At 43.9% G+C, this 23,779-nt stretch overlaps 2 protein-coding genes and 1 long non-coding RNA gene across 20 annotated transcripts; 1 reads left to right on the top strand and 2 right to left on the bottom strand.

Moving 5' to 3' along the window:
* The first annotated feature begins 122 nt into the window (after positions 1 to 122).
* On the top strand, positions 123 to 4,682 carry LOC123053815 (uncharacterized). Of its 9 annotated transcripts, none has more exons than XR_006425856.1 (6): positions 125 to 778; positions 1,522 to 2,063; positions 2,712 to 3,377; positions 3,672 to 3,926; positions 4,019 to 4,207; positions 4,327 to 4,682. It is a non-coding gene; the product is annotated as an uncharacterized lncRNA (long non-coding RNA). The 9 variants fall into 9 exon arrangements; XR_006425858.1 differs by having other exon boundaries at positions 1,484 to 2,063; XR_006425863.1 differs by having other exon boundaries at positions 126 to 1,711; positions 1,894 to 2,063.
* Positions 3,443 to 10,382, bottom strand: LOC123053812 (protein WHAT'S THIS FACTOR 1, chloroplastic). 9 transcript variants are annotated; one of them, XM_044477378.1, is made up of 4 exons: positions 8,966 to 10,382; positions 8,719 to 8,826; positions 5,733 to 5,909; positions 3,443 to 5,597 (listed from the first exon to the last, which is right to left on the bottom strand). In XM_044477378.1, exon 1 carries the CDS (start codon positions 10,344 to 10,346, stop codon positions 9,096 to 9,098), a length of 1,251 nt encoding a protein of 416 aa, XP_044333313.1. In that variant the 5' UTR covers positions 10,347 to 10,382; the 3' UTR covers positions 3,443 to 5,597; positions 5,733 to 5,909; positions 8,719 to 8,826; positions 8,966 to 9,095. The 9 variants fall into 9 exon arrangements, with proteins under 9 accessions (XP_044333313.1, XP_044333312.1, XP_044333311.1 ...); XM_044477377.1 differs by having other exon boundaries at positions 8,730 to 8,826; XM_044477376.1 differs by having other exon boundaries at positions 8,719 to 8,799.
* Positions 10,383 to 12,320: 1,938 nt separating this feature from the next.
* LOC123053810 (trafficking protein particle complex II-specific subunit 120 homolog) lies at positions 12,321 to 19,777 on the bottom strand. 2 transcript variants are annotated; one of them, XM_044477366.1, is made up of 10 exons: positions 19,244 to 19,777; positions 18,467 to 18,703; positions 18,214 to 18,396; positions 18,020 to 18,132; positions 17,507 to 17,566; positions 17,039 to 17,330; positions 15,913 to 16,211; positions 14,242 to 15,116; positions 12,879 to 13,820; positions 12,321 to 12,736 (listed from the first exon to the last, which is right to left on the bottom strand). In XM_044477366.1, exons 1-10 carry the CDS (start codon positions 19,655 to 19,657, stop codon positions 12,516 to 12,518), a joined length of 3,636 nt encoding a protein of 1,211 aa, XP_044333301.1. In that variant the 5' UTR covers positions 19,658 to 19,777; the 3' UTR covers positions 12,321 to 12,515. The 2 variants fall into 2 exon arrangements, with proteins under 2 accessions (XP_044333301.1, XP_044333303.1); XM_044477368.1 differs by having other exon boundaries at positions 18,503 to 18,703; positions 19,244 to 19,774.
* Between the last annotated feature and the right edge of the window lie 4,002 nt (positions 19,778 to 23,779).

Below are 23,779 nucleotides of genomic sequence, written 5' to 3'. Positions count from 1 at the left end.
ACCCTGTACAAATAAGCACCGGTGCTTAAGAAATCCTGGTTTATTTCTCTAAGCACCTCTTCTAAGCACCTCCCATGGTATAAGGCCTTATGAGCGGCTATGCCACGTCAAACATTTACTGTCGCAGGGATTGGTCGGTTAGATGTTCATCTACCCAGATAACACCTCCCCAAGTTCACGTAAAAAAACACTTTAACTTTCTTCCCTTATCTTCGCTGGGAAGGCAGCCCACGCACGCGACCTCCCCCCTCTCTCTCGTTTCCTCTCCCGAATCCGCCGCCACGACTGCCGCCAGAGGGAGAGGAACTGGCTCCGCTCTTCCATGCAACAACACCAACGCCATCGTCTCCTGGAGGAGTGGGTGGGAGGAGAAGGCGGCGGCAGTTTCGATCTGTCATCTGCCTCGACGGGGGAGAAGGCGGATCGATCCGATCGAAGTGGCTGCCGGAAGGATGGGACGAAGAAGTCGTCGTTGGCTGGCCGAGGGTCAGGTGAGGACGAGGGGAAGCGGCTACGAGCACGCCATCGGTGTTGGATCGATGGTGTCATGCCTCTGCGGCCGGGATTAGGCTAGGCAGATGAGAAGCAGCGGCGCGCCCCCACTCCACCGAGCTCCATATCAATGGCAACATCAGCGAGGTGAGCAGCGGCTAAAGGCTCCCACCTGAAGAAATCGAGGCGTTGGCGGCGGAGTCGATGGGGAGAAGGCCCCGCCTTGATGCAGTTGGAGACGCTGCTGGCGCTCAGCCTCAAACAGCAAAGTCACCTTGTAACGAAGGTAAACATCGCCTCCTATCCTTACACTTGTAGCCTTGATTTTGATGAGGGCTGGTTTATGCGGACCCTGCGGCTAGGGTTTGATTTTTGTTTGTCTGCGATGCAAATTGCGTTGGTTTACCTGACGGAATCAGGGCCACTTATCTCATCTTGGCTACCTTTACGTACTGGCTACTGCATTGCAAAACCAGAAGCTCGTAGAATAATGATGATTATTAATTAAAAGAATCTGAAACTCTCTGGCAATTTTCTCTAGCTGATAGCAAGAATAATGAACAGCAAGCACTACACCCGATTAGTGCAGCGAATGCCGAATCAAGGTCCATCTGAATATAATTTCATTATGTTTGCCTTGTGATGCAGATGTGGGCATATAAGTTTGATATCTTGTTGCCGATAGTTGCTTTTCATTTGTCATTCACCTGATGTAGATCCCTGAACCCTTGTGCTTTGAACCTGAACCTGAAGATTTTATAGCTGTTCAAAGGAAGAGATGTTGAAATGGAACCTCCGTCAGTGTGCTTGGCATGTGACTACTGTAGTGTGGGTGCATGTGTATTCAGTGTCCTTTGAATGTCCACTGTTGGGTCCTTTGAATGTCCACTGATGGGATGCACACTTCGATGTGTAGCGAACTCATAATTTGTAGTCTCGCTGATGGTTCAAATAACGAGAAACTGAAGAATCTGTTTTGTCATCATCCCAGGTTTCACAAAATTCAAACATACATCATTTCCATGCCAGGTTACATATTTTAGGTGCCAGAGGATTGTCGAAAGAAACTCAGATGTTTGAGAAATTCTACTCACTTCAAGCTCTCATCACTTGCATATCTATGTGCTACCCACACTGCATTTTGTTTTTTGAAATGGCCGCCTCCTACCAGGCACCGCCCAGGAACTTCTCAGGCGGCAGATTTCGGCTTGTCAACAAGGTCGTCTCACACCCCTCTTCTTCTCCCCTTGGTTCTATTCGATTTGGATGCTCTGTGTATGATTTGTTTCTTTGTCAAGCTGCATATCTCTTGTGTATAGTTTCAACTACATTGAAGTTATGCATCCATTTTCATTGCATCACTTACCACAAGATGTATCCAATAAATCCTTGTATATATAGTGACGAGCGTAAACAGTGATGTTCGTAAGGATTTGGTCTACGAACGGGGATGTATACAAGCAGTGCTTATCTCGGGAATGTGTGACAGTGGTGAAACACAGGAAAATACCTAGCAAAACAAGTAAGAGGGCCAACGGATTTTTTTTACAAGGGCCACATGATTATTCAAGGTGAGCATTGAATAGCATCAATGTATCACTGTAATTTTCCATGTCATCTAAATTGAGCCACAGGAATCTACCTATGTTTTTCTTTGCATAGTGCGTATGTATGTTTAAGGCTGGTGCATCCCGTTTAAATGAAGTTAGCTATGTAAGTAGGAATAAGTAATTGCAGATCTCAGGCACCAGACTACCAAACACTTGATTATTCAAGCGCAGCGTTACTACCTGAAAGATCAGCATTCGGTAGTCAGTTCAATGCTGAAGAATTACCAAGTAGTTATACTTTTTCTTGTTTGAGTACAACAAAAGTAGTTTCTTCTTTCGAGGAAAGAGGTCAATACTGGCTTCAGATAATTAATATGGTCCATGTTGTGTGAAGGAGTTATTTTTCATTTTTGAGGAAGATGTGCTACAATAATTTAATGTATATTATTCCATACATGAGTATTTTCCATTTAGGTAATAAAACAATTGTTCACAGATCCTTGTCACTGTCACATTTTCTTGGCATGTTTTCCAACACCACCCCTATTGAGTGTATGCCTATACCCATCAAACCAACTCTTTAATTTCATGGCTTCCATTAGTCAAATCATCATCTTGTCTAGTGATGTTCCATTAGCTACTAATTGACGAGACAACAATGATTTTCAGGTATACCGTGGCCCGTGGGTAAAATCGCCCCTGTACCTTTGTGTGAAGTTTGTTGAAATGATTTTGGAACTAGAGCGCTGATAATACTTACCTATTAAGGCTCGCAGTATACCCCTCCACACTGCTCTGCCAATTTTTCTTTTGGAAAGACTATTGTCATATGGTCTTCCGGTATGTATCTTTCCAATTTGCAAAGAGTACAATAATTTATAATTACTATTGTACTCTTATTATTACCTTTGATTGGATTTTAAATATTGTAGCTCACTCATCCATAGTTGAATATTAGGGTTTTGCAAGGTATGATTGATGTTAGCTTCTTGTCATTCTTGGTATTTTCCTTGCGGCAATTGTTGTCCTTATTCCTTACCGCTTTGTTCTGTAATGGCTGATCTTCTACCCCAACTTATGCATTCAGCTCTCCTTTGCTTTCTCTTAGCATAGAGTGAACCTATAATCTTAAATCACGATTGGATTTTTTTAAAAGGTTTTACATGTTGATCAACATGATGTTTGTTACAGGAGTACCATATAACACATGAAAATTATGAAGAGCTTTGAAGATTTATGGAGCAGTCTCTGACTCCAATTAAAGATGTACTCATGCAGTCAGGCATGAAAATTGGTGACATCTATGCTGTAGAGCTAATAGGAGGAGCTACCAGGGTACTGAAACTGCATGCGATTATTGCTCTCATTCATTCGACAAGTAATCTTTTTTTTCTCAAATGTCCATAGTTCACAGGGACTGGCGATTGCTTAGCAAAACATTTAAACAATTTGACTGATGCTCATGATTGTACACTGCTTGATACAGAGCAGCATAACAAGCTTATATTGTTATCACTCAAGAAAATGTGACCAGCGAAGGAGTTTCCTTCTATTAAAATAAATTGGAAATAACTTCGATTTAGTAATATGCTCTTCATGATTTACTGTCATGGGTGCTTGATTTTGCAGGTTGGATTCCGGCGGATCGGCAATCGGCAGGCCGGCTGGATCGTGTGCCCGCCTGTTCTTAATTTGAAAGAATAAATCATTGGTGCTCTAGGTTGCTGGAGAACCTTGGAGGTTGATTCATGGGAATCATTACCAGGCGCAAACTCTCCTGTACCTAATTTTCATTGAGTTTCTTTATGGTGCCAGTACTAGGAGCTCCTCGTCACCTGAGTGGTTGATTCATTTGAATCGTTACCAAGCCGGTGAGGACGAGTTGTGAGTTCCGATGATGGCTCGTTCTTCTCCAATTGTCCACAACTTGTCACCCAGTGCCGATCCCATTCATCATCAATTTTTTTCCTCTGCAGGTTGTCTCCTAGAGTGGTGGTCGAGATTCGAGAGTCAAGGGCAGCGGTGAAGGTTAGAGAGGAAAATAAAGTAAGCAGCGAGCAGATGTAGCGTGGGGTGCAAGGGAACTAGGCGGCTATCAAGAATTTCAGATGGTGGTGAGATGTTTCGGGTCGACCATGTGGAATTTCTATGTGTACGCTCATGAGGTATGGTGTTAGAACTGATGCATTGTACTCTAGAGTTACTCCTCGGCTGGAATTGTCACCATCCTCAGATTTCATTGTTATTTCCATGAACACAACTTGAGGAAAACATCTCTATACAGGGTCCCTCGCCGTGCCGTGGACACAGCGGCCTCGCCGGACCATGGTGCAGACGAGCCATGAGCTAACGTAGTTGGTGGCTCCCGTCACACACACCGGCTGGTTCTACTCCGGCAAGCCACCGCCGCCGCTGCACATCTCGATCTCTCCCCGTGTCTCCTTCAGGCAAGGGTGCTGGACGCGGCGGACGGGAGATAAAGCGGTGGAGCTGTCAGTCCGTCAACGCTCTTTCTAAAGTGGTGTCGGTAAAAATAGCTAACTTGTAGGTTGTTAGTACTGTGCTACAATTCCGCTTACTTATATGGAAAGAGACAAGATTCATTTCCATTGCCTATGATGGATTTCGATTTGCTTTTCACATGAAGCATCAACATAAATCGTTGACCAAAGAGCATCATTGCCATGTGCATGTGCTAACAAGAACTGAACAAAGCAACTTGAATTGGCGAAGGCATACCTGGCACCGCAGAATCACCACTCAGGCGGCGCACCACTGGTGCGCCCCAACCACTATGTAACATTCCAACCTTGTGACTTTCATCAAAAACTGGATGGTAAGGGGCAATCCACTGCGCCATGTACGATGTCCGTACGGCTTCGCAATGGAGGCATTCCAGAAGGGTTCCCAAGGACACGAACGCCTCTGCAGACACGGCCTACGAGTCCCTGCATTGAGATTGCGAGAGAAGGTGAGGCTCACAAGGATCATCAAAGAGTTGAGTATCATATTGACCAACACTATGTGGTTCACCCACATGCGCAAAGGCACTAGCCTGCACCCACGCGCGCAACAAACACACTTGATTTATTCGTTTTACAGGCTATGTGTGGATTGTTAAATTTTATTTGTCGTGGATCATGCTGGCTTATTGTTGAATGATCTGTGTGCATGGTTTGCATGGATTCGGGGAGGAGGAATGTGGGGTGTCGTTGCCCTGCGGACAGATGGGGCTTGGTCGGCTGTTGTCCGTGGACAAATTGGGCCAAATTTGATGTTTATGGTTGGAGATGCTCTTATGTGTCACAGAAAAGTATTGCTACAACATAATTTAGCGAGTACCGAGGATAACCAATTACCAATCATAATAGGAAGCTCAGCTAATGAATAATGGGTTAAATCTTGTATCTTGTGGAACTCTATTTGGTTGTCGATTAAAGCATTATCATACTTTACCAGCCTTGTTCGCCTCGTTTCCTTAAGACATTAAAGAGTCTATAATGCCTGGAAATAGCGAAGCTCACACTTTTCCTCCACAAGAATTTTGTAACATAACTGTGTATACAGAATCAGAAAAATCCAGATAAGAGTAGACTTAAAATATTAAGAGTAAGAATATGATGTAGCTTGGATTTTAACGCAACAGATAGATCATAAGTGACAATGGCAATTGGCAACAAGCAAACTTACCTTTTAATGGCATACATAAATGTTCCTTGAGTACAGAGTACATTTACAACACATAGTAGTCAGAGCTCAGTGTGAGAATGGGATGTTTATACCACTCTAATAGCTGATAAGGATTCCATCAATCCAGCGTAAACATCACACATTAGTAAAAAGCCGATGAAGTGATAGTTTTGGAACCTGTTTGAGGAAAATATCAGAAGGGATTCAGTTGAGGCAAAAGATGTTGAAGCAATCTTGTCCATTGCGCAAACATAATTATTAAATAGTTAATTGCAACAAATCATATTCAGAAACAAATGAAGTAGATAATGAAACGCTACAGATCAGAAGGTACTTTTAAGGTAAATTATGTGTCAAAAACAAACAACACTTTAGATAGCAAAGAGATCAAGCCATGCTCATGTGTTGGGCAACAGGGAATATCAGCAATTAAGAAAACCAAGTAAAGGAGTTGGTATATCTAAGTGAATGGCGGAGTTACCCGAAAAACATTATATTTTGGTATTGAAGCCCAGTCCCTCGTGGACTTATGCACAACCTCTGAAGTTTTAGGCGAGAAGTAATTCGGAGAATAACATGTCAGTCATTACTCCATCTTCTATCTTGTTCTCTCAGACTAAAAATGTGGAGATTGTCCATGTCTTTTTCAATTACGTTGGGAAAAACAAACTCTTATTCTAGCAAATTAAAACTAAACGCACTAAATGCTTATCAGAGGTGCATAAATCTGAATACTGATACCAAAATAATTTGAGTGAGTGCTCAGTTCTTCTTGCATCTTATTCTAGTGAACCGACTAAAAGCCTATCCTAGTTGCAGAATATGAATGCTAATACCAAAATACTTGAGTGCTCAGTTCTTCCATTAGGATCCATGCTATGCTATCAGATGCACTTTGTAATTTTAGAGGTAAAAAAAATGCCCGCCTGCAAGATGTAGTTACTAATTGGTGTTGCATATAGCTAAATAGACCAAAAGCTGATCAGATGGCAGAAATTTGAATGCCTATATGAAAATACTTTTGAGTGAGTGCTCAGTTCTTTCATTAGGTCCCATCTGCTGCGCTTGGCGCATGCTCCGATTACGCCAAACATCCGTGGGGCACAGCTTGCTCCCGACAGCCGCCAAGCCATGCCTTCACCCCCAGTTCTGCCACACCACCTTGGAGCATCGCCAGCCCACCTTCCCAGGCACCATCACCCGTCGTCCAACCTCCCTCCCTGGCCAGGGGAGGAGAGGGGTCCTGAATCTGGGCCTGCTCCTGGAGAGATGGAACAGGGGAGCTGGACTCTGCAGTGCTGGGCAAGAAGGTCCAGCAAGGCAGTCGATTGCACGAGGGCCAAGAGGAGCAGGTGAAGGAGGTGGTGAGGACGTCGGAGGTGGTGGTGGTGAGGACGTCGGAGGTGGTGGTGGTGAGGACGTCGGAGGTGGAGGTGGTGAGGACGTCGGAAGTGGTGGTGGATGGCGGCGGCTGCGGCTTGAAACGCCGGCCAGGGGGAGGGGGGGAGAGCAAACACGAAAGCAAGATAGCTGAAGGCTGCCTAGCGGGGCCAGAACACTGTGGGGCCCAAGTGCCTGGGATGAAAGAGATGCTCATCCAGTAACAAAAACTTAGCTAGCCTGCTCAAGCTGTATGGTCCAGGTGGTTACACGTAACGATTTAAAAGTGCTTCTCACGGAGATGGCCTCAGGAGGCACCCAACAAGCCTGGCATAAACTTGGAGGAGATATCTACTGGGAAGTAAGAAATGAAACGAGACCAATTGTAAGCTTATGTTTACAATTAAAAGATGCACACCAAAACGGAGCCAGATTGATCAATCGAAAGCTGAGATAAGCTTACATTACAACATTAACATTTTTTGACTCAAGCAAAGCTATTTGCCAAGTTTAAACTTCAGGTAATGTGCAAGCATAGGGCTACTTGCATAATCCAGATGGAGCTACAAAGGTCTGTGGTCTTGAGCCTTTTAGGGCAGAAAATACAGGCCCACACAAGAAATTCAAATGTGTGATATATCATCTAATTTGTCATGTGAACAAACCATTGGAAATATTAACAAAACTATCATGTGTAGAGTTTGTTCAATCTGACTCTGAACATAAGTCATTTACTATCTTGCAAGACAATACTTTATACTGCCCTAGTGTCACATCTGCCAAGTTGTTTTCAGGTAATGTGCAAGCATCGGGCTACTTGCATAATCCAGATGGAGCTACAAAAGTCTATGGTCTTGAGCCTTTGAGGGCAGAAAATATAGTCCCACTCGAGAAATTAAAATGTGTGATATATGTCATCTAATTTGTCACGTGTGCAAACCATTTGGTAATATTTAACATAACTATCATGTCTGGAGTTTGATCAATCTGACTATGAACATAAGTCATTTACTATCTTGCAAGACAATAGTTTATACCGCCCTCTAGTGTCACATTTGGTTTAACCACACGAACTTCCACTATGGGCTTGAATTTTGTCAAATGCGCCAATACTTACTCTATAAAATAACACCTGAATATGGTACACATCTACTTCCTTCCTTTTGGCCTTTCGAACTTGATTCAAAACTTAAGTCTTTGAATGATCCCAGTGTCACTTTTGCTCATGTGGTTCCAATTTAATCCCTCATAAATTTCACCAAGAATTGAACCTATATCTCTAGCATGAATTTATTTGGGAGGAAAAAGGGAGTTATATATATAAATGAAGGGTAACATTGGCATTTACCTACATCCTTAGTTCTTCTGGCTAACACTAAAATACCTACAATTTGGATTGGAGGAAACAGTAATCATCTAATGGAGCATGACAGCACTTTCATCCCAAGGAAAATTTGCATTGTATTGTGTCATATGTGCCCTATAGAGCACAAACATATTCAGTCCTCAGATCTTTAACTATAAATATGTCCAATTATCTAAAGCACGGCATGACTAAAGCTTGTTATAGCGCAACAAAAAGGAAAGTTATCAGTTGTCGGCTTACGAAGAATATACTTGGATCAGAATGTTCCTATGGTTCCAAAACAGAAGCTGTTGTGTCCTCCCAGTCCAAAGGTGACTTAATCTGTCACAAAAACGGATCTCCTGAAAACTACTGACTGAAGACTTAAGTGGTAAATCATTGAAAACCCTGTCACCACATAACTCTTTCCAAAAAGGAAGATAAACCTACATTTCAGCATCATTTGAAAAACAAAGTGGTTCAAGATTAACCTCGTATTATTTATTACCTGCTAACTAAGCCATCTTCTTACTGGCTGCCTAATGACCACATTCGAATCTGTCAAAACATCCAATCTCCTTGCCACTGTTCTTTAGGTCACATTATCATAGAAGAATAACGAACATCACAACCACCACTCACAATGGCTCTCTTCCTTCTGATTCTACTTGTGCATAATCATATACTTCATCTTCCTCTGATCCCTCCATATCTCCCTCCTCAATATTTGTGTCAACTTTGGCACCCCTGTGAATGGCATTTGCCCTCTCTTTCTGCAGCATCTCATTCCTCCTCCTCAACTCCTCCAAATACTTCTTATGGCCCTCATCCATGATTGCCACGAACCTCTCCTTCAACTCAATCATAGGGTCCCTATCCACAAGCTCTCCATTTTCGTCATACGCCTCCCTCAATATCACCGTCTTAATGCCACCCTTCAACGAAACGTAGAATATCCCCGGGTGTCTTGTGAAGGCGTTAGAAAACGCATTCGATAGCCTAAACTCATCACAAAACTTCCCTATAATTGGCACCGCCATCCTCCTTTCTACTGACAAGGACAATACCTCATGTAAAACACCAATCAACCTCTTCTCTGCCTCTGGTGACGCCGGGTGAAGCCCGAAAGTGTCGGCATAGGGTGACACATACGGCAACTCAAGCCAATCCCTCACCCACTCCCTCATCTCCTTCTTGAGGTAGAACCCCTTTGGCAATTTGACTGTAAAGTTCGGCCTCGGCCGTATGCCAACAACATCGGCCTCCCTGTCCGCCCTCAATTCAATCGCGGACTTCGCGAGCCGGTCGTCCCAGGAGGTGAGCTCCAGGAACGCGTCGCCGGACGCGTCCGGCCCTGGGACGCCGACGAGGCGGAAGAGATCGGGGTGCCTCGGGACCAGCGAGACCAAGAAGTCGTCCGGGAGGCCGAAGACGCGCTTGGCAGCAGCAATCTTTGCGACCGGCAGCGCGCGCGTGGAGGACATCATGAGGAGCTTGGCGAGCCTGGAGGCGAGGAGCGGGGAGTGGGTGGCCTGGAGACGGGATGCGAATTCGAGGAAGGAGGCGAGCTGCGGGGACGGGGAGGCGACGGGGTCGGGGGGAGGGGAGACGGAGAGGAGCGTGGGGTACCGGCGGAGGAAGGTTGCGACGTGGACCGGGAGGCGGATGCGCTGGCGGCGCTTGGAAAGGTAGCGGAGGAGGAGGCGGCGGCCGGGGGAGAGGAGCACCTCGCGGACGAGGCGGGACGCTTGGTGGAAGCGCCGGTCGCGGTCGATGGACGCGTCCAGGGCCGCGTCCCGGCGCCACGGGACCTTCAAGGAAGATATGCAGCGGACCGGGGGGATGAAGCGGAGGCGGTGGGCGGCGGCGGCCGCCGCCCGGAGGAGCATTTGTCGTGGGGGGTTTACGGTGGTTTCGTGCGGGAAGGTAGGAGAGACCGAGAGAGTGAGGAACTTATTTCTAAACTAGTTATACGCTTCCCTGCCCAGTTTACGGACTTCTCAGGTACGTGTCTGAGGCAACTTCAAAAAGGAATTGGTTTAAAGGATTTATAGGAACTTTTGGAGGATAAGAATTCTTAGGAATTTTTCCTACATTGGTTGTTTGATTCATAGAATTGAATCCTATAGAAATGTTTATTCTAAGAAATCTGTTACATTTCATTAGAAAATCTCCATCCACTCCTCTTTCAAAGAACATTTCATTTTTGTGCAAAAATCCTGTATGATCTGATTGGACATGCCACTACAATCATGCATTTTCAAAAAAGGGAAGACGAAGGACATAGATTCACTAACTGAAAATGCCGGAAAGTAAGGATATAGATTCACTAAGGAGGCTTCAGTCAGAAAGCAAAAAAACAAATCTACATGTGGGCTATAGCCAATGGTTCTTATGAAATCCGTTGAATAAATAGGCTCCACTTTATCTGTTTAGTTCACGGGAATTTCATAGGAATCTTAGGTCATCTTTGAATTGAAGAAAAGTTCTAAAAAAAGTTAGGCCTCCTTTAATTTACTGAAATTTCGTAGGAATTTTACAGGATAGGACTTCTATAGGAAGTTCCCTTCTAGAGCCATTTTCGTTTGCTAATATACAATAATATATGTATACAAGATTGATTCACATCTTTCATATTTTAGAGGAAAGAAATTAACTTAGACTCGATGGAGAAAATCCTAGCGTGTGAACCAAATGAAATCTCTTTTCTAGTTCGTAATCATAGGATCTAAGATACATGTCATCTCACTTCTTATAGTTTTTATATTCCTATGAACTAAAGGAAGCCTTTAAGTGCTCTTATTGAAAAAAGTTGTGGAAGCCCTTGGGATCATAGGGTTGGGGTCACCAAATTCCATGAAATCCATTTATGTGCTCCACGTTCCATAGGAATTTAACACGATTTCAAACCTCATTTTAGGGCCTCTTTGGTTCGCTGGAATAGGAAAAAAGTGGGAATTGGATGTCATGTCATGTTGAATCCTAAAGGAATTAACAACACATGGGTTTATTGTAGATGTTTTGTTGCACCACAAAAAGGGGAAATTTTTCTGAAGGATTAGGTGTATATCATAGTTGGCATTTAAAACAGTGGAAATTCCCCATGAGCTCGAACCCAATAGGAAGTTCCCAATGAAATTGCATACAAAAAAATCTTATGGTTTTTGTTCCTACAAACCAAACATGCTACACAAGAAAAACTTCCAAGGAATACAACCCCGCAAAATTCCTATAAAATTCATTTGAACCACACAAACCTCTTCTGTGTTCTATAATCCTATAGGATTTCATGATACGTGACATCTAAATCTTACGTTTTCCTATTCATGTATTTTAAAGTTCCTGCTATCCAAAGAGATCTTTAGAGGATTATGTTCCTTAGGAATTTTTCCTATAGAGCTTGTGTGGTTTGTAGGAATATAAACCATAGGAATTATTCCTATGGTCTTCTTTGCTTGCAATCCAAAGGAAAATTTTAGGTCCAAGTACATGGAAATTTTCCTCTCCCTGACAACTATGACATGCATCTAATCTTATCTTCTATAAAAATAAAAGTTCCTGCATTTTAAATGTGGTGCAACCAAACAACTTCTATTACAGATTCTCATGTTTTCAGTTCCTATAGGATCAGTGTGACATGTCATCCTAATCATGTGTTTTTCCTATTATTGTTTTTTTAGAATCCAACATTTTTAGGTGGATGAAACTTTTCCTATGAGTTCAAATAAATCCCGTACAAAAGTCCCTATAGATTGCAATCCTGCGAATCATACAACCCATGTAGCAAAATTCTGAGAATTATAATCCTCCCAAAAAGAATAAAAATCCGTTGAATCAAAGAGCCTACGGGGCAGCTAAGGGCATGTGTAAGTTCACCATATTAATCTTGGCGGATGCTTTTACACTGTACACAAACACAATTGTATTACAAAGGAAGCCTCCAAGTAGCTCAAATAAATCACAAGTGTACAGGGGAATAATGCTCTTGTACATGATCCTCACAGCTGCACATGTCATGGTGAAATCGCTGCCTCTAAACTACACCAAAACAGTGTTTGCTACTCTGTACCAACTACATGGATATGGAATGGGGATCCGCGGCATAGAATAGGTTCATCCGACGACTCTGCCTTTGCCCGAGCACGAAGAACATCCGTGGCATCAATTATAACAGAAGAAGATTGCAGCGAGTAGTCTCCAGGTACTAGGAAGTAGACAGAGAAAGGATGTATCACCTCCTGCAATGGTGGAACCTCCAACTGTATGTCGTTAAGAACACCTACACAGAAAAAGAAACTTGTCAGAGTAGAACAGATGCTGAATAATGTAAAAACGATACTATTCCTGAACACAGAAACTAAAACTCAAAACAGACCATGGTAAAGAAAGAAAATGGGCTATTATACAAATAAGTGGATTACCAGCCCAGAGGACGGTTGCACTGTTTTCTTCGAAGCAATTTTCTCCTGCAACATCTTTGCATGAAATGCTGAGGTTCATCTGAATAATTTCCTTCGTGTTGTTCCGAATTTGAACTTCCATATGGGTCATTTTATGAGCTGATATAGGATCTTTACACCTCAGAACATTCTCACCGGCAGATGGACCAACATTCTCAACAGTAGAATGGCTGGAATCATTAGCAGGCTTGGCATCCTTAGCAAGTCTAAAGCTAAATGTCAAGGGATCAGGCAACAATATGTCCAATATAGATGCTTGTAATGCTGCCTGAATAGCATCTTTGATATTCAGCTCACCGGAGCTATTTCTCCCAGAATTCCACCTCACTTTTATTTTTGAAATCAAGTTGCTGATAGAAGCGTTCAACTCTGCCTTGGCATTCTTTTCTGCTATGGTGGCCACTTTGGACCCAAGTTGCTCATCGCTTCCGTTTTCCTTTACAAAGAAGGAAGCATCAAGAACAGGTAATTTGAAGTGCTCAAGTGGTATGAGAACCCTGGCAGAATAGTCACGGTCAATTCTGGTTTTGTGACAGGCCACATCAGCAGTGTTATCTTCTGGAACAATAGTCCCATCCAAATGGACAGAAACATCGACATCAAAAACAACATCCGTAGGGTTGAAAAGCTCTAGTTCCAGAAGGCGGAGGCCCCAACTTCCTTTATAGGGATCAATCTTCAATAAGCTAATGTCATTATGCAACATATTACTTTCATCACTTATATTATCTTTTCCACTGACATGTCGCAAGTGTGCTTCACTAAACCGGGCAGGTATTTCCATGGATAACAGGCGTGCTCTTACCAGGCGCATGCCCTGTACAACACAGATATTTAATGGAACAGCAAGGCGTCTTCCAGGTGGGAGAGAAACCTCACCATTACCTTTGGCCGCTGAAGGACCTGGAGTAACAGAAAGTAGAAATTTAGTCTCAAACCAAACCATGAAACAAAAGTTATGAGGATATCTACAACAGGTCACAATGACAAATCTTCTCCACATGCCATCTGTATATGTTCACAGTAGTAAAGTGGTAGGTCAATGGTAAACATGGTTGCTAATTTAAGGAAGCAAGCACTACAAAGAAAACATCAAATCAAGGTTGTTCGCCCATAACAAGTGACAGAGGGAAACTAGCAATTACATGGATTTACTTGTTTATATCATGCCTTAGTCATTTGGTGAGGACGATTTATGTGTTCTGATGGTATATAAAGTAGTATGAGTGCACTGGAGTGGCAAGATGTTCATTTGAGTAATTTTGATTTCACACATATTAAAGGATGACAGAGAATATAGAAGATTTAAAATCCTGCAACCCACCAGCGTAGTGAATATTCAAGAAGGGATTGATTCCTTCTCTTGCTATTCTCCTTGGATTTGCAGGAGATCTGCTGCCATCTGCTTCCAAATCTGTCAAGCTAAGATGCCAGGCTCTTAGTGTCACTTTAAATGTAACTTCTCCACCTGGTTTTATCGGAAGTGCAGACTTCCATGTATTATGGGCAATTGAAATAACAGAATCCTGGTTCTTCCCGGATAATGCAATATTTGCTTCTTCAACTGGCACAGTTCCAGCATTTGTCAGCGTAATTAAAACATCGCGAATTTCACCTTCATATAGAAGAATAGAACCATCTCCACCCACAACGTTGGCAACTAATAAAGGAAGGGGAGGAACAATAGAAATGCTGGGGAAGTTAACACTCTTAAACTTGCTAGAGCCACAGCATCTGAAAGGATCAGAAAGAACAAGCCCTTGTGCAGCTCCAAGGAGCAAACTGTCAACCTCTTTGAATAGGTGTTCTGTAATAACACCAAAACTGTGGACAATGCACCCAGGAATCGATACTTGTCCAACCTTTGTTGGAATTCCAGATAGCAGAACCAATTTGGAGGTGTTTGGTGGAAGATTAACAGTAACCGGAAAGGCATCAAAATTTCCTGAATGAACAGAGAGGTAAATGCTCTCAACAACTAAGTCAAAGCTGCAGGGGTTTGCTAACTCTATCATAACTTGGACTGGTTCTCCAACAATCCAATTTATCTCTTGTTTGCTAGTCCCAGATGTGCCCCCCTTGGTGAAAGGTGTATAAATAAAAGGCCCAGAAGGACCGGCACCAATCCACCACTCCTTTTTATGTGGGTTGCGCTTTACTATGTCTCTTTGTGAAGGATGAAATGGTAAAGAATGTAACCTGAAAAAACAAGGAAATGAAAATAAGTCATCGAAAACATATAAACAAGCAGATTTTGTCAGAAGCTTCTTTCTGAAACAGATGACATTTTTGGAAAGTGTACTCCCACTTTGTTATCTTTGACAACTAGCAATATAGAGCTTCTTTCTGAAACAGATGACATTTTTGGGAAATGTACTCCAACTTTTCTATCTTTGATGACATACAGCAAAGTAATTAGGTTGACTAGGTGAAAATGGTCCCGTTAGAGCTGTCGTGAACAATACTTTCATAATATAATATTTTTATTATTATTACTAGTATGTTAATAAAAAAGTAACGGCCAAAGTTGCATATTGGAGATCATGCCCATGTCCAAAAACTGCATCAATTTACAAACGAACGTAGTAGTACTTATATCACTCAGGCTCTTTTTGGCATTGTGGTGGATTATGATAATCACATTGTCTAACCAGATTTTGCGTATTCTATCATTTGTTTAACCAACTTTTTGATACTCATGCGGTAATGTTTCCGCAGCAGATTACTAAGTTCATCACATCACAGTTCAGCAAGCCTCGTTCTTGTTACGCGAACCATGGATTAAGAGTCCAAGGACTAGTCAAGATTAGTCTATAGACTAGTCTATGAGTCTCAACTCCAGGGCCGACTACACTTCAGTGTCGACTAGTCTGAGTCGCAACTTCAGTGTCGGACTAGTGTCGATTAGTCTACGAGTTTCAACCTCGGAACAACTCGTCAACTCGTAAACCTTGTCGCGAACATGATAATACGAGAAAAACGATAAGTAACATGCCTGATAAAAGGAAGACATGGGTCGGCACAACGTGTGCCCCAAGGAAGCCTGTCAGCAGAGTTTGAAAGAGAGCTTGCCAGCCCACTCTGACCAGCTGGGGTGATGAGCGGGTAAAATGATCGAAGAAGACGAGCCGCGGCACTCCATGACGTGAGGGGATCCGCAGCGCGGATTGAAGACATCAATATCTCTCTTAGAACAACCATTTGAAGGGTACTCCATTGCGACTCAAACAATGACACAACAGACTGAGGGTGCGCTTTTCCAGAATCGGCATTGCTGTTGCTGGCACCGAGTTCCTTAAACAAACAAGGGGTTGCCAAGAAAACCATAAATACAACAGTTTGGTACATGGCATTGCCAATAAATTTAAACTAAGAAATTAACTGATCAAAATATCAGGATAGTAAACATGGTCAGCTGTTTTAACATGTGGTTACGACAAGGATATCTAAATAGTCAAGGAAAGGTGTGTCTGTTTAATAGTACTTGTTAGCATCAGTTTTATAATCCGCATATATTTTCCTAGTCAACGCTGTGTTTATTCTAATAAGCTAACTACAAATTATATTTTCATAGTCCACATTAATCCTACCTCAACCAAAGAACAAGATGATAAAAGAGAATACAAGTTAATAAAGGAAAGTGTTAAAGACGCTGCAATCAACTCTCAGCTGACTTGGCAAAGTGTACTTCCATCATAAAGAACGAAAGAAGCTGCAATCAACTCTCAGCTGACTTAGCAGAGTTTATTTCCATTTTACATTTCTAGAGATGCAAACTTGGAACCTTTAGGGTACCCTCTGACCCTTCTTAGTTCAACCAAATGAACTAAATTTTCAAAAATGATGTGAATTCTGAAAATTTAGTTCATTTAGTTGAACTAAGTAGGGTTGAAGGGTACCCTGAAGGTTCCAAATTTGCATCCCTATATATTTCTATCAGGATACAGCAAAATTTTGAAGTTGGCAGGGTTTAAACTAAGAGCAAAGCAGCAGCCAAGAAATAAAAAAGGAAGGTATGTTAGAGAAGTTGAAAATAACCTACTACAAATACACAATGCAGTAAACATAATAAATAACAATTAATCAATCCTCAGCATACTACGAGTAAGTAACAAACTCACCTTCAGTGAAGCATGATCAGGTTTGCTAGTCTTCCTGCTTTGAACATGGTATGCATTTGTAGTCATCGTTAGAACCTGCATAGCACTCATAGCAGCATATGCATTGTCTTGCTGAAGGTACAACTGTGCAACTTGTCTTGAAAAAAATGCTGCCTTGCGTTTATACCCAAGAGAGCCAAATAGTCGCGCAATTTCAATATATAGTATCAACCGGTCACTGGCATCAATTAGAGCCTTGGCGCCATCTGCAGCACCCATTAATAAATCTGACACCTCCTTGGCAACTTCACGTCTAATAAAGAAAGACATATCATTTTAATCAATAGTTTTATCCTAAGCACAGAATACATCATTCCATAATAGAGAATTAGAGATATCCGGTTTGCTCATTCCATAAGAATTAACTGCAAATCAGTCGCAAGAAAAGTAAACTGGCTATGCAACTCATAGCTAAATGGGACAGCTCACCTGCACAAATATCTTGCCAACTTCAATGCAGCTTCAAGCTCAAAGCTCACAGGTGAAACTCTAAACAAGACATACAGCTCAGTGTTAGTGTGTTAAGTAAAATCACCAAGTAAAGAGCTCAATATAACATGCAACTGTTGGACCAGTTTCCAGTGTTGATGGAATATTAGTAAATACTACTCTAATAAACGAGCAAAAATAGGAAAGAAGGATAGAACAGAGAAACACTTTTTGAAGCCATCATGAATTTGTCGAAACCAGACAAAAAATAATGGCCAACTTTTTTTCAAAATAGCAAATGCCCTGGTGAAATAAATGAATAACTTTTTTGTATGGTTCCTTCAATGTATCAGCAGATCATAAAATACAAGACAATGAAAGTACTAAAATCTTCTCATATGTAACTCGTGAAAAGCAAAAGGGGTTCACTTTATGTAGAATGTAATAACTAAAAGCAAGATGTTTGTACATAGAAATTGTTAAATTAAGAAAGATAACACGCCAATTCAATACCTTTGAGCATTATCTTGTAAAGTTGCTCTTCTGTACAGCTGGATAATGGTATAATAACGATACTTCACTTCATCTTCCAAAACAGGATCACTTTGGCCCATCATCCTATCAACCTGATTAATGCCACAAAATCAGCCCCTAAACAGCTATAAGAATGCTGTGAATTTCCAAAACTCGTAGGCATGAACACTCACCACTAATGCGCAGACACTACCTTCGAGTGCCCCAGCATGCCAGAATACATCCCCTGTCAATCTTGCAAGATCTATTGCTGTGGTGTAGTGTGCATTAGCATCAGCAGGTGATCCAGCCAATAAGCAATAATCTCCTATTATCTTTTGTGCACGGCCCAGCCTTCTTTTTTTGGCCTTGATCACCTAGAAAATATAGAAGTATATTGGCTTATATAAGCAATAGAATAGCGAGTCATTTACATCATCAACATACACTGGTCAAAATACTCGGAACACCTAAAGTATGAACCTCCTCTGAGCCAAGACTGGTTTGTGAGTCCAAAGGTGTCTTTAAAATAGTTCCTGTGGATTCTGCACGTAAGACCCATTTCTCAAACTCCATCAACAATGAAGCGGCAAGATCTTGGATCATTGTAAGCATATGAAGTTCCAGTGATTTCTGATCGGAAGGAGGGAACATAATAATGCCATCCTTCCTTTCCTCTAGCAACTACAAAAGACAACAATGCAAATATCAGTTAAAGTAGAGCAAGAAGCGGTAAAAAAAAGGCAAGACTAGAAGGGTCATCACAACACTGGTGCAATCAGTAAAGTTTTAATTACACAGACCGACAATTCAAATCAACACTATATATCCTGCCTCTGGAGTAGTAAATAATGTCATTCCTTCCATCTCGGTTAACTGGGTAAGTTCCAGGTGTCTTGGAATGGTTTTTTTTTAGCATGGTGATTCCACCCTGGGTGGCTTGGGTCTTGAAATGCTAGTGGGATAAAATTAGACAATCGAACTAATTACCATCCCTCGAGCTAGAATTGGTGTATATTAGTTCATAAGTGTGGATTGCATGATCACTTAGATCTCGGGTCAGTTTAATTGTAATAGCCAAAGAGCAAGAGCCATAGGAATACTCGCCCGGTAGAGCGACTAGCAACCAAATGATGAACTGGATCACCCAGATGGGCGGCTGCTGAGCTGCGTGTGTCGATACAAACGACGTCTGGGAAGAGATGCGATCGGGGCAGGCAGTACCTGCGCGTCGGTGGGGCAGAAGGCGAAGCAGCGGCTGGCGAGCGAGGAGGGGTAGGTGCGCGCGGCGTCGAGGAAGTCGGCGGCGACCCTGGCGAGGTCCGGGGAGGAGGGGAGGTGGCAGATGCCGACGACGGCGAGCACCTTGCGCGAGGACTGGAAGTCCTCCCAGGGCGAGGGCACGCAGCCGCCGAGCACGAACTTGAGGCGGAGGCAGCCCGTGTCCCAGGGCTGGTGCGAGAAGGGGCTCTTCTGGTGCTCCGAGTAGTAGGGGCGCAGCGAGGCGAGGTCGACGCGCGCGTGCTCCGCCACCAGCGCCGCGTAGTCCCGCAGGCACTGCGGCGGGATCGGCCCGCCCACCGGCAGCACCGCCACCCGGATGGCCGACCCGGACTCGATGCTCAGCCCGGGCTCCATTGGGGAGGGGGAGAGGGAGAGCTCGAGATCTGACGACGGAGCAGGTCGTGTGTCGGGGAGGTGGAGAAGGGAACAGAAATGTTTGCGCTGTCAGGCGAGATTTGATCCGTCGATCTAACTCGCCTCTCTGGGCCGCGACTGGAGGAGCTAGCGCTCTTGTCGGGCCATTCTCGGTTGAATCTGCCACTGGCCCAGCCAGCCGAAAGCTTCTCACAGGGGCCCTGGGTCAATTCGGCTCACTGCCCCAACAAAACATAGTGAAGTGCTCGATGTCGAGGTGTGTCTGGGCATTAGCTGACTGAGAGGTGGTCGACCATATTCACTCTACTAGAGAGCTAAACGCAAAGAGCTGGATTCTATCAATGATTGAGACTCTGCCACACAAACATCTCACGGAGATGGTTGTCACGCTCTGGTCGATTTGGTCAGCTCGTCGGAAGGCAATCCATGAAGGTATATTACAGAGTCCGCATGCTATCCATTCATTTGTGCTGAATCTTATTACGGAGCTGGAGGCGCTGAGAAGGCCGGATACAGACAAGGTTGCACCGAGTAGGGCAGGTGCAAACTCACGACAACCTTGGAAGGCGCCGCCGGATGGGGTTGTCAAGATTCATGTAGATGGGGGCTTCTCTAGGACAGGTGAAAGAGGTGCTGCAGCAGCTGTGTGCAGAGATCGCAGTGGAACTTTTCTGGGCTCCTCGTCACTTGTTGTCTCCGGAATCACTGAACCGGCTATCCTTGAAGCTTTGGCATGCCGGAAGGGACTTTCACTTGCACTTGATCTCGGGGTAGACAAAGTGGTGATTGCATGCTGCATCAGGATTCAGGATGGGAACCGAAGGGAGGCACCCGGTTATTGTGAAGGAGATTGTAACACGGGTAAATGATCTTGCTGCATGCGATATCACTTTTGAAGGACGAGCATCGAATTGGGAAGCCCATAATCTAGCTAAATTTTCCAGTTCTTTAGATTCTGGCCACCATGTGTGGCTTGGGATTCCTCACGATCCCCTTATCATTCCTGTAAACCTCACAACTATCTAATAAAATGTTGGTTTACTGCTCAAAATAAACATAGTAGAGTTTCTAAAAAAAACATAGTTGAGTTTTTTTACCAGCGCAATGTGTAGCTTTTTCCTTGCTAGATGCTAGGCGTTGATCGGCCGCCATCTGCACCATCGGATCTAACATGAGATGACGTATTTGATGAGGATCATCGCAGCAAAGAAAACCCTGCGTGCAACATTTTCCTTGTGGCATGCCAAAACCTTGCATAAAATGCACAACAATTAATTTTTTGTGTAGTTAATAAATCTTCATTGGTCACATCAAGTCTGGACGTTGTATATGCATGTTGTATATGTAGCACGTAATCCAACATTTGAAACAATGCCGAAAAAACAATTTGCAACATAGGCATCATGATGTATGGGTGTTTGCAGCAAAACACACATGGGTGTTTGCAGAAAAAACAATTTGCAACCTGCATAGCTTTGAGAAAATCCCAAAAGCACTGACCTCACATTACCATCCATGGAGCACCGACCCCATCATCTTGAGCTTGATGACACCAATCCAGACGGTCAAAGCTTCATTGGAACTAGATCGGGCAACCCCGACTCCTGGCCCCCTCATCTCCTTAACCCAATGGCATGAATGCTCCCTTCCTCCCGCAAACGTTGCTCTCATCTTTCCTCCACGAAAATCTCCCTTGCGCCTCCCGCTGTGTAGACGATGACCGATGATACTCCTCCTCATAGCCTCGTCGACCTCGAAGCGCCACATAGCCTGGACGCTCCTTGCATTGACGGTTATAGCATATGTCCTTGATGATCGCAAAGCGCCCCCGTAATTGCTTGCAACTTGCACATCGTCGTGGTGTGGTTCTAGCGTCCGCACCCATTGCCATTGCATGGTTATGCACCCGCGATGCACGGTGCCAACATCCTCCCCCATGGCCACAACTTCACCCGTCGCCAGTGGGAGACTCGTCACCGCGCCAGTCGCAACACCTCACAATATTGGTTCCAGCATCAAGGACCACAGGTGCAGCAAAACCCTTATCGTCATAGCGTTGTCTCATGTTGACTCCGATATCCGCAAACGCCTGTTCTAGCAAATTCCATGGCCGTATGCAGCATTTGCACCACCGGTTCCAGCATCATTGTCGATCAATTCCAGCACCTCACGATGCATGTTGCATCATTCAGTGGCCATGGCTACAGCAAAAACCTTGCCATCATAGCATTGTCTTCGGTCGATTCCAGCATTCGCAACTGCCTGCTCCAGCAAACTCCATGGCCAGATGCAGCATTCGCAATCGTCGGTTCCAGCATTAGCGACCACGGTTGCAGCAAAAACCCGCGCTGTCATAGCATTGTCTCCGTCCGATTCCCGCATTCATAATCGCTTGTTCCAGTAACCTCCATGCCCGGATGCAGAATCCACCACCGTCGGTTCCAGCATTGTCGTCGATCGATTCCAGCACCCTACCCACTACCACCCCCTTGGTCACGAGCGGCTTGCAGCTGTGATCGCTTCACCACCACCCCACCTCACAACCAGGGCCCGTTGCCGTGTTCACATCACCCCCACCAGCTCGATAGTGAGCAGGTTGTTTGCAGCGGCTGCGCATACACCGGTAAGCCCGCATGTTGGAAATATGCCCTGGAGGCAATACTATTGTATTATTATATTATGTGTTCATTATTAAGAGTTTATATTCTATTCTATAACTACTATGATCCTGGAATATGTGATTCAGTGGAAAACTCATATGCACGTGTGGAATGATAAAAGGTAAATTAAAATTCCTAGTCTCGCCTCTAATACTAGCTCAAGTGTTGTTTGTGATCATGTTTTCCGGATCTTGAGATATTGTTAAGTGTAACGATAGTCTCAAAAGAACATTGAGAGCATGACATTAGAAAAAGCGATCATATTGAATCGACCCAGACTTGTTTGTTATACTTTGAGATAATATTGTCAGAAGTCAATTGTTATAATACAGAGTGTTAACGTGTGATTTATTTCCTTAGACCATGAGAGTATCGTAGTCTCTTCTTACCGTACGATGAACTCTGGGGTTGCTCAAACGGCATCTGTAACACGGTGATCATAACGACAACTTACAGGTTCATCGGAAAGTTTGACAAGGGACTAGATAGCTCTAGAGTGGAATTTGCTCCTCCGACGATGGAGATATATTCTTAGGGCCCTCTCGGTGTGACAGCATCATCATCTAGCCATAAACAGGTGACTATGTCACGGGGACGCTAGAACATGTCAATGAGAAAGAAGAACAAAATCGATAACGAGGAGACATGTATAGTGAGCATGTGTATGACTCGAGAGGATACTGATATATCTCACCTCGGGTTTTGTAAAATATCGCGAAGCAAAGGGAACAACACATGATAACCAAAGGTTCACTCGAATGTCATTCGTGTACTCATAGGGATCGATATGGACGTCAGCGGTTCCGCTATCAATCATTGAACGAAAGGAGTTTGTCGGATATGGGGTTCTAGCAAACCCTTAAGGTTCGAACACTGGGGTGCGCACGAAGTTTCTCCCTCCTACCGATCTACGCTCTAGCTCGCTAAGATCTCACGGACGAACTCGACGAACTCGCAACACAGAAAGACACGAGGTTTATACTGGTTCGGGCCACCGTTGTGGTGTAATACCCTACTCCAGTGTGGTGGTGGTGGATTGCCTCTTGGGCTGATGATGAACAGTACAAGGGAAGAACAGCCTCCTGAGGTTGAGGTGTTCTTGTGCGTATGAACTTGTGGCGTGAGAATTCGGTGCCTCTTACTGTGGTGGCTAGTCCTATTTATAGGGGCCCTGGTCCTCTTCCCAAATATCGAACGGGAAGGGAGCCAACAACGGCGGGCAAATTTGAAGGGGGACAGCTAGTACAAGCTATCCTGACAAAAGCGGTCTTCGCCTGCGAAAAGCTCTGGGGTGACGCCGTCTTGGGCTCCACGATGACCTCCGCCTTACCGTCCTCCTGGTCTTGGTCTCGTTGCACCAATATGGCAACCTTTGCCTGATGCCTCGGTACTCTTCGCCTGCGCTAGCCTCCTTAGCACCGAAGAGGAAATAGGGACGCTG

This window comes from Triticum aestivum, chromosome 2D, assembly GCF_018294505.1.
Source record: "Triticum aestivum cultivar Chinese Spring chromosome 2D, IWGSC CS RefSeq v2.1, whole genome shotgun sequence".
NCBI classification, from domain to species: domain Eukaryota; kingdom Viridiplantae; phylum Streptophyta; class Magnoliopsida; order Poales; family Poaceae; genus Triticum; species Triticum aestivum.
The sequence above is the reverse complement of the archived record's forward strand: the minus strand, read 5'-3'. Positions and strand labels throughout refer to the sequence as shown.

Bases quoted from the DNA above. Each gene is read 5' to 3' on its own strand.
- LOC123053812 (XM_044477378.1), bottom strand. From the start codon at position 10,346: ATGCTCCTCCGGGCGGCGGCCGCCGCCGCCCACCGCCTCCGCTTCATC.
- LOC123053810 (XM_044477366.1), bottom strand. From the start codon at position 19,657: ATGGAGCCCGGGCTGAGCATCGAGTCCGGGTCGGCCATCCGGGTGGCG. The intron at 18,133-18,213 runs GTGAGTGTTCAT...GGCATTAATCAG, and splicing joins GTAGTGTCTGCGCATTAGTG to GTTGATAGGATGATGGGCCA. The intron at 17,331-17,506 runs GTGAGCTGTCCC...TTTCTTTATTAG, and splicing joins TTGGCAAGATATTTGTGCAG to ACGTGAAGTTGCCAAGGAGG.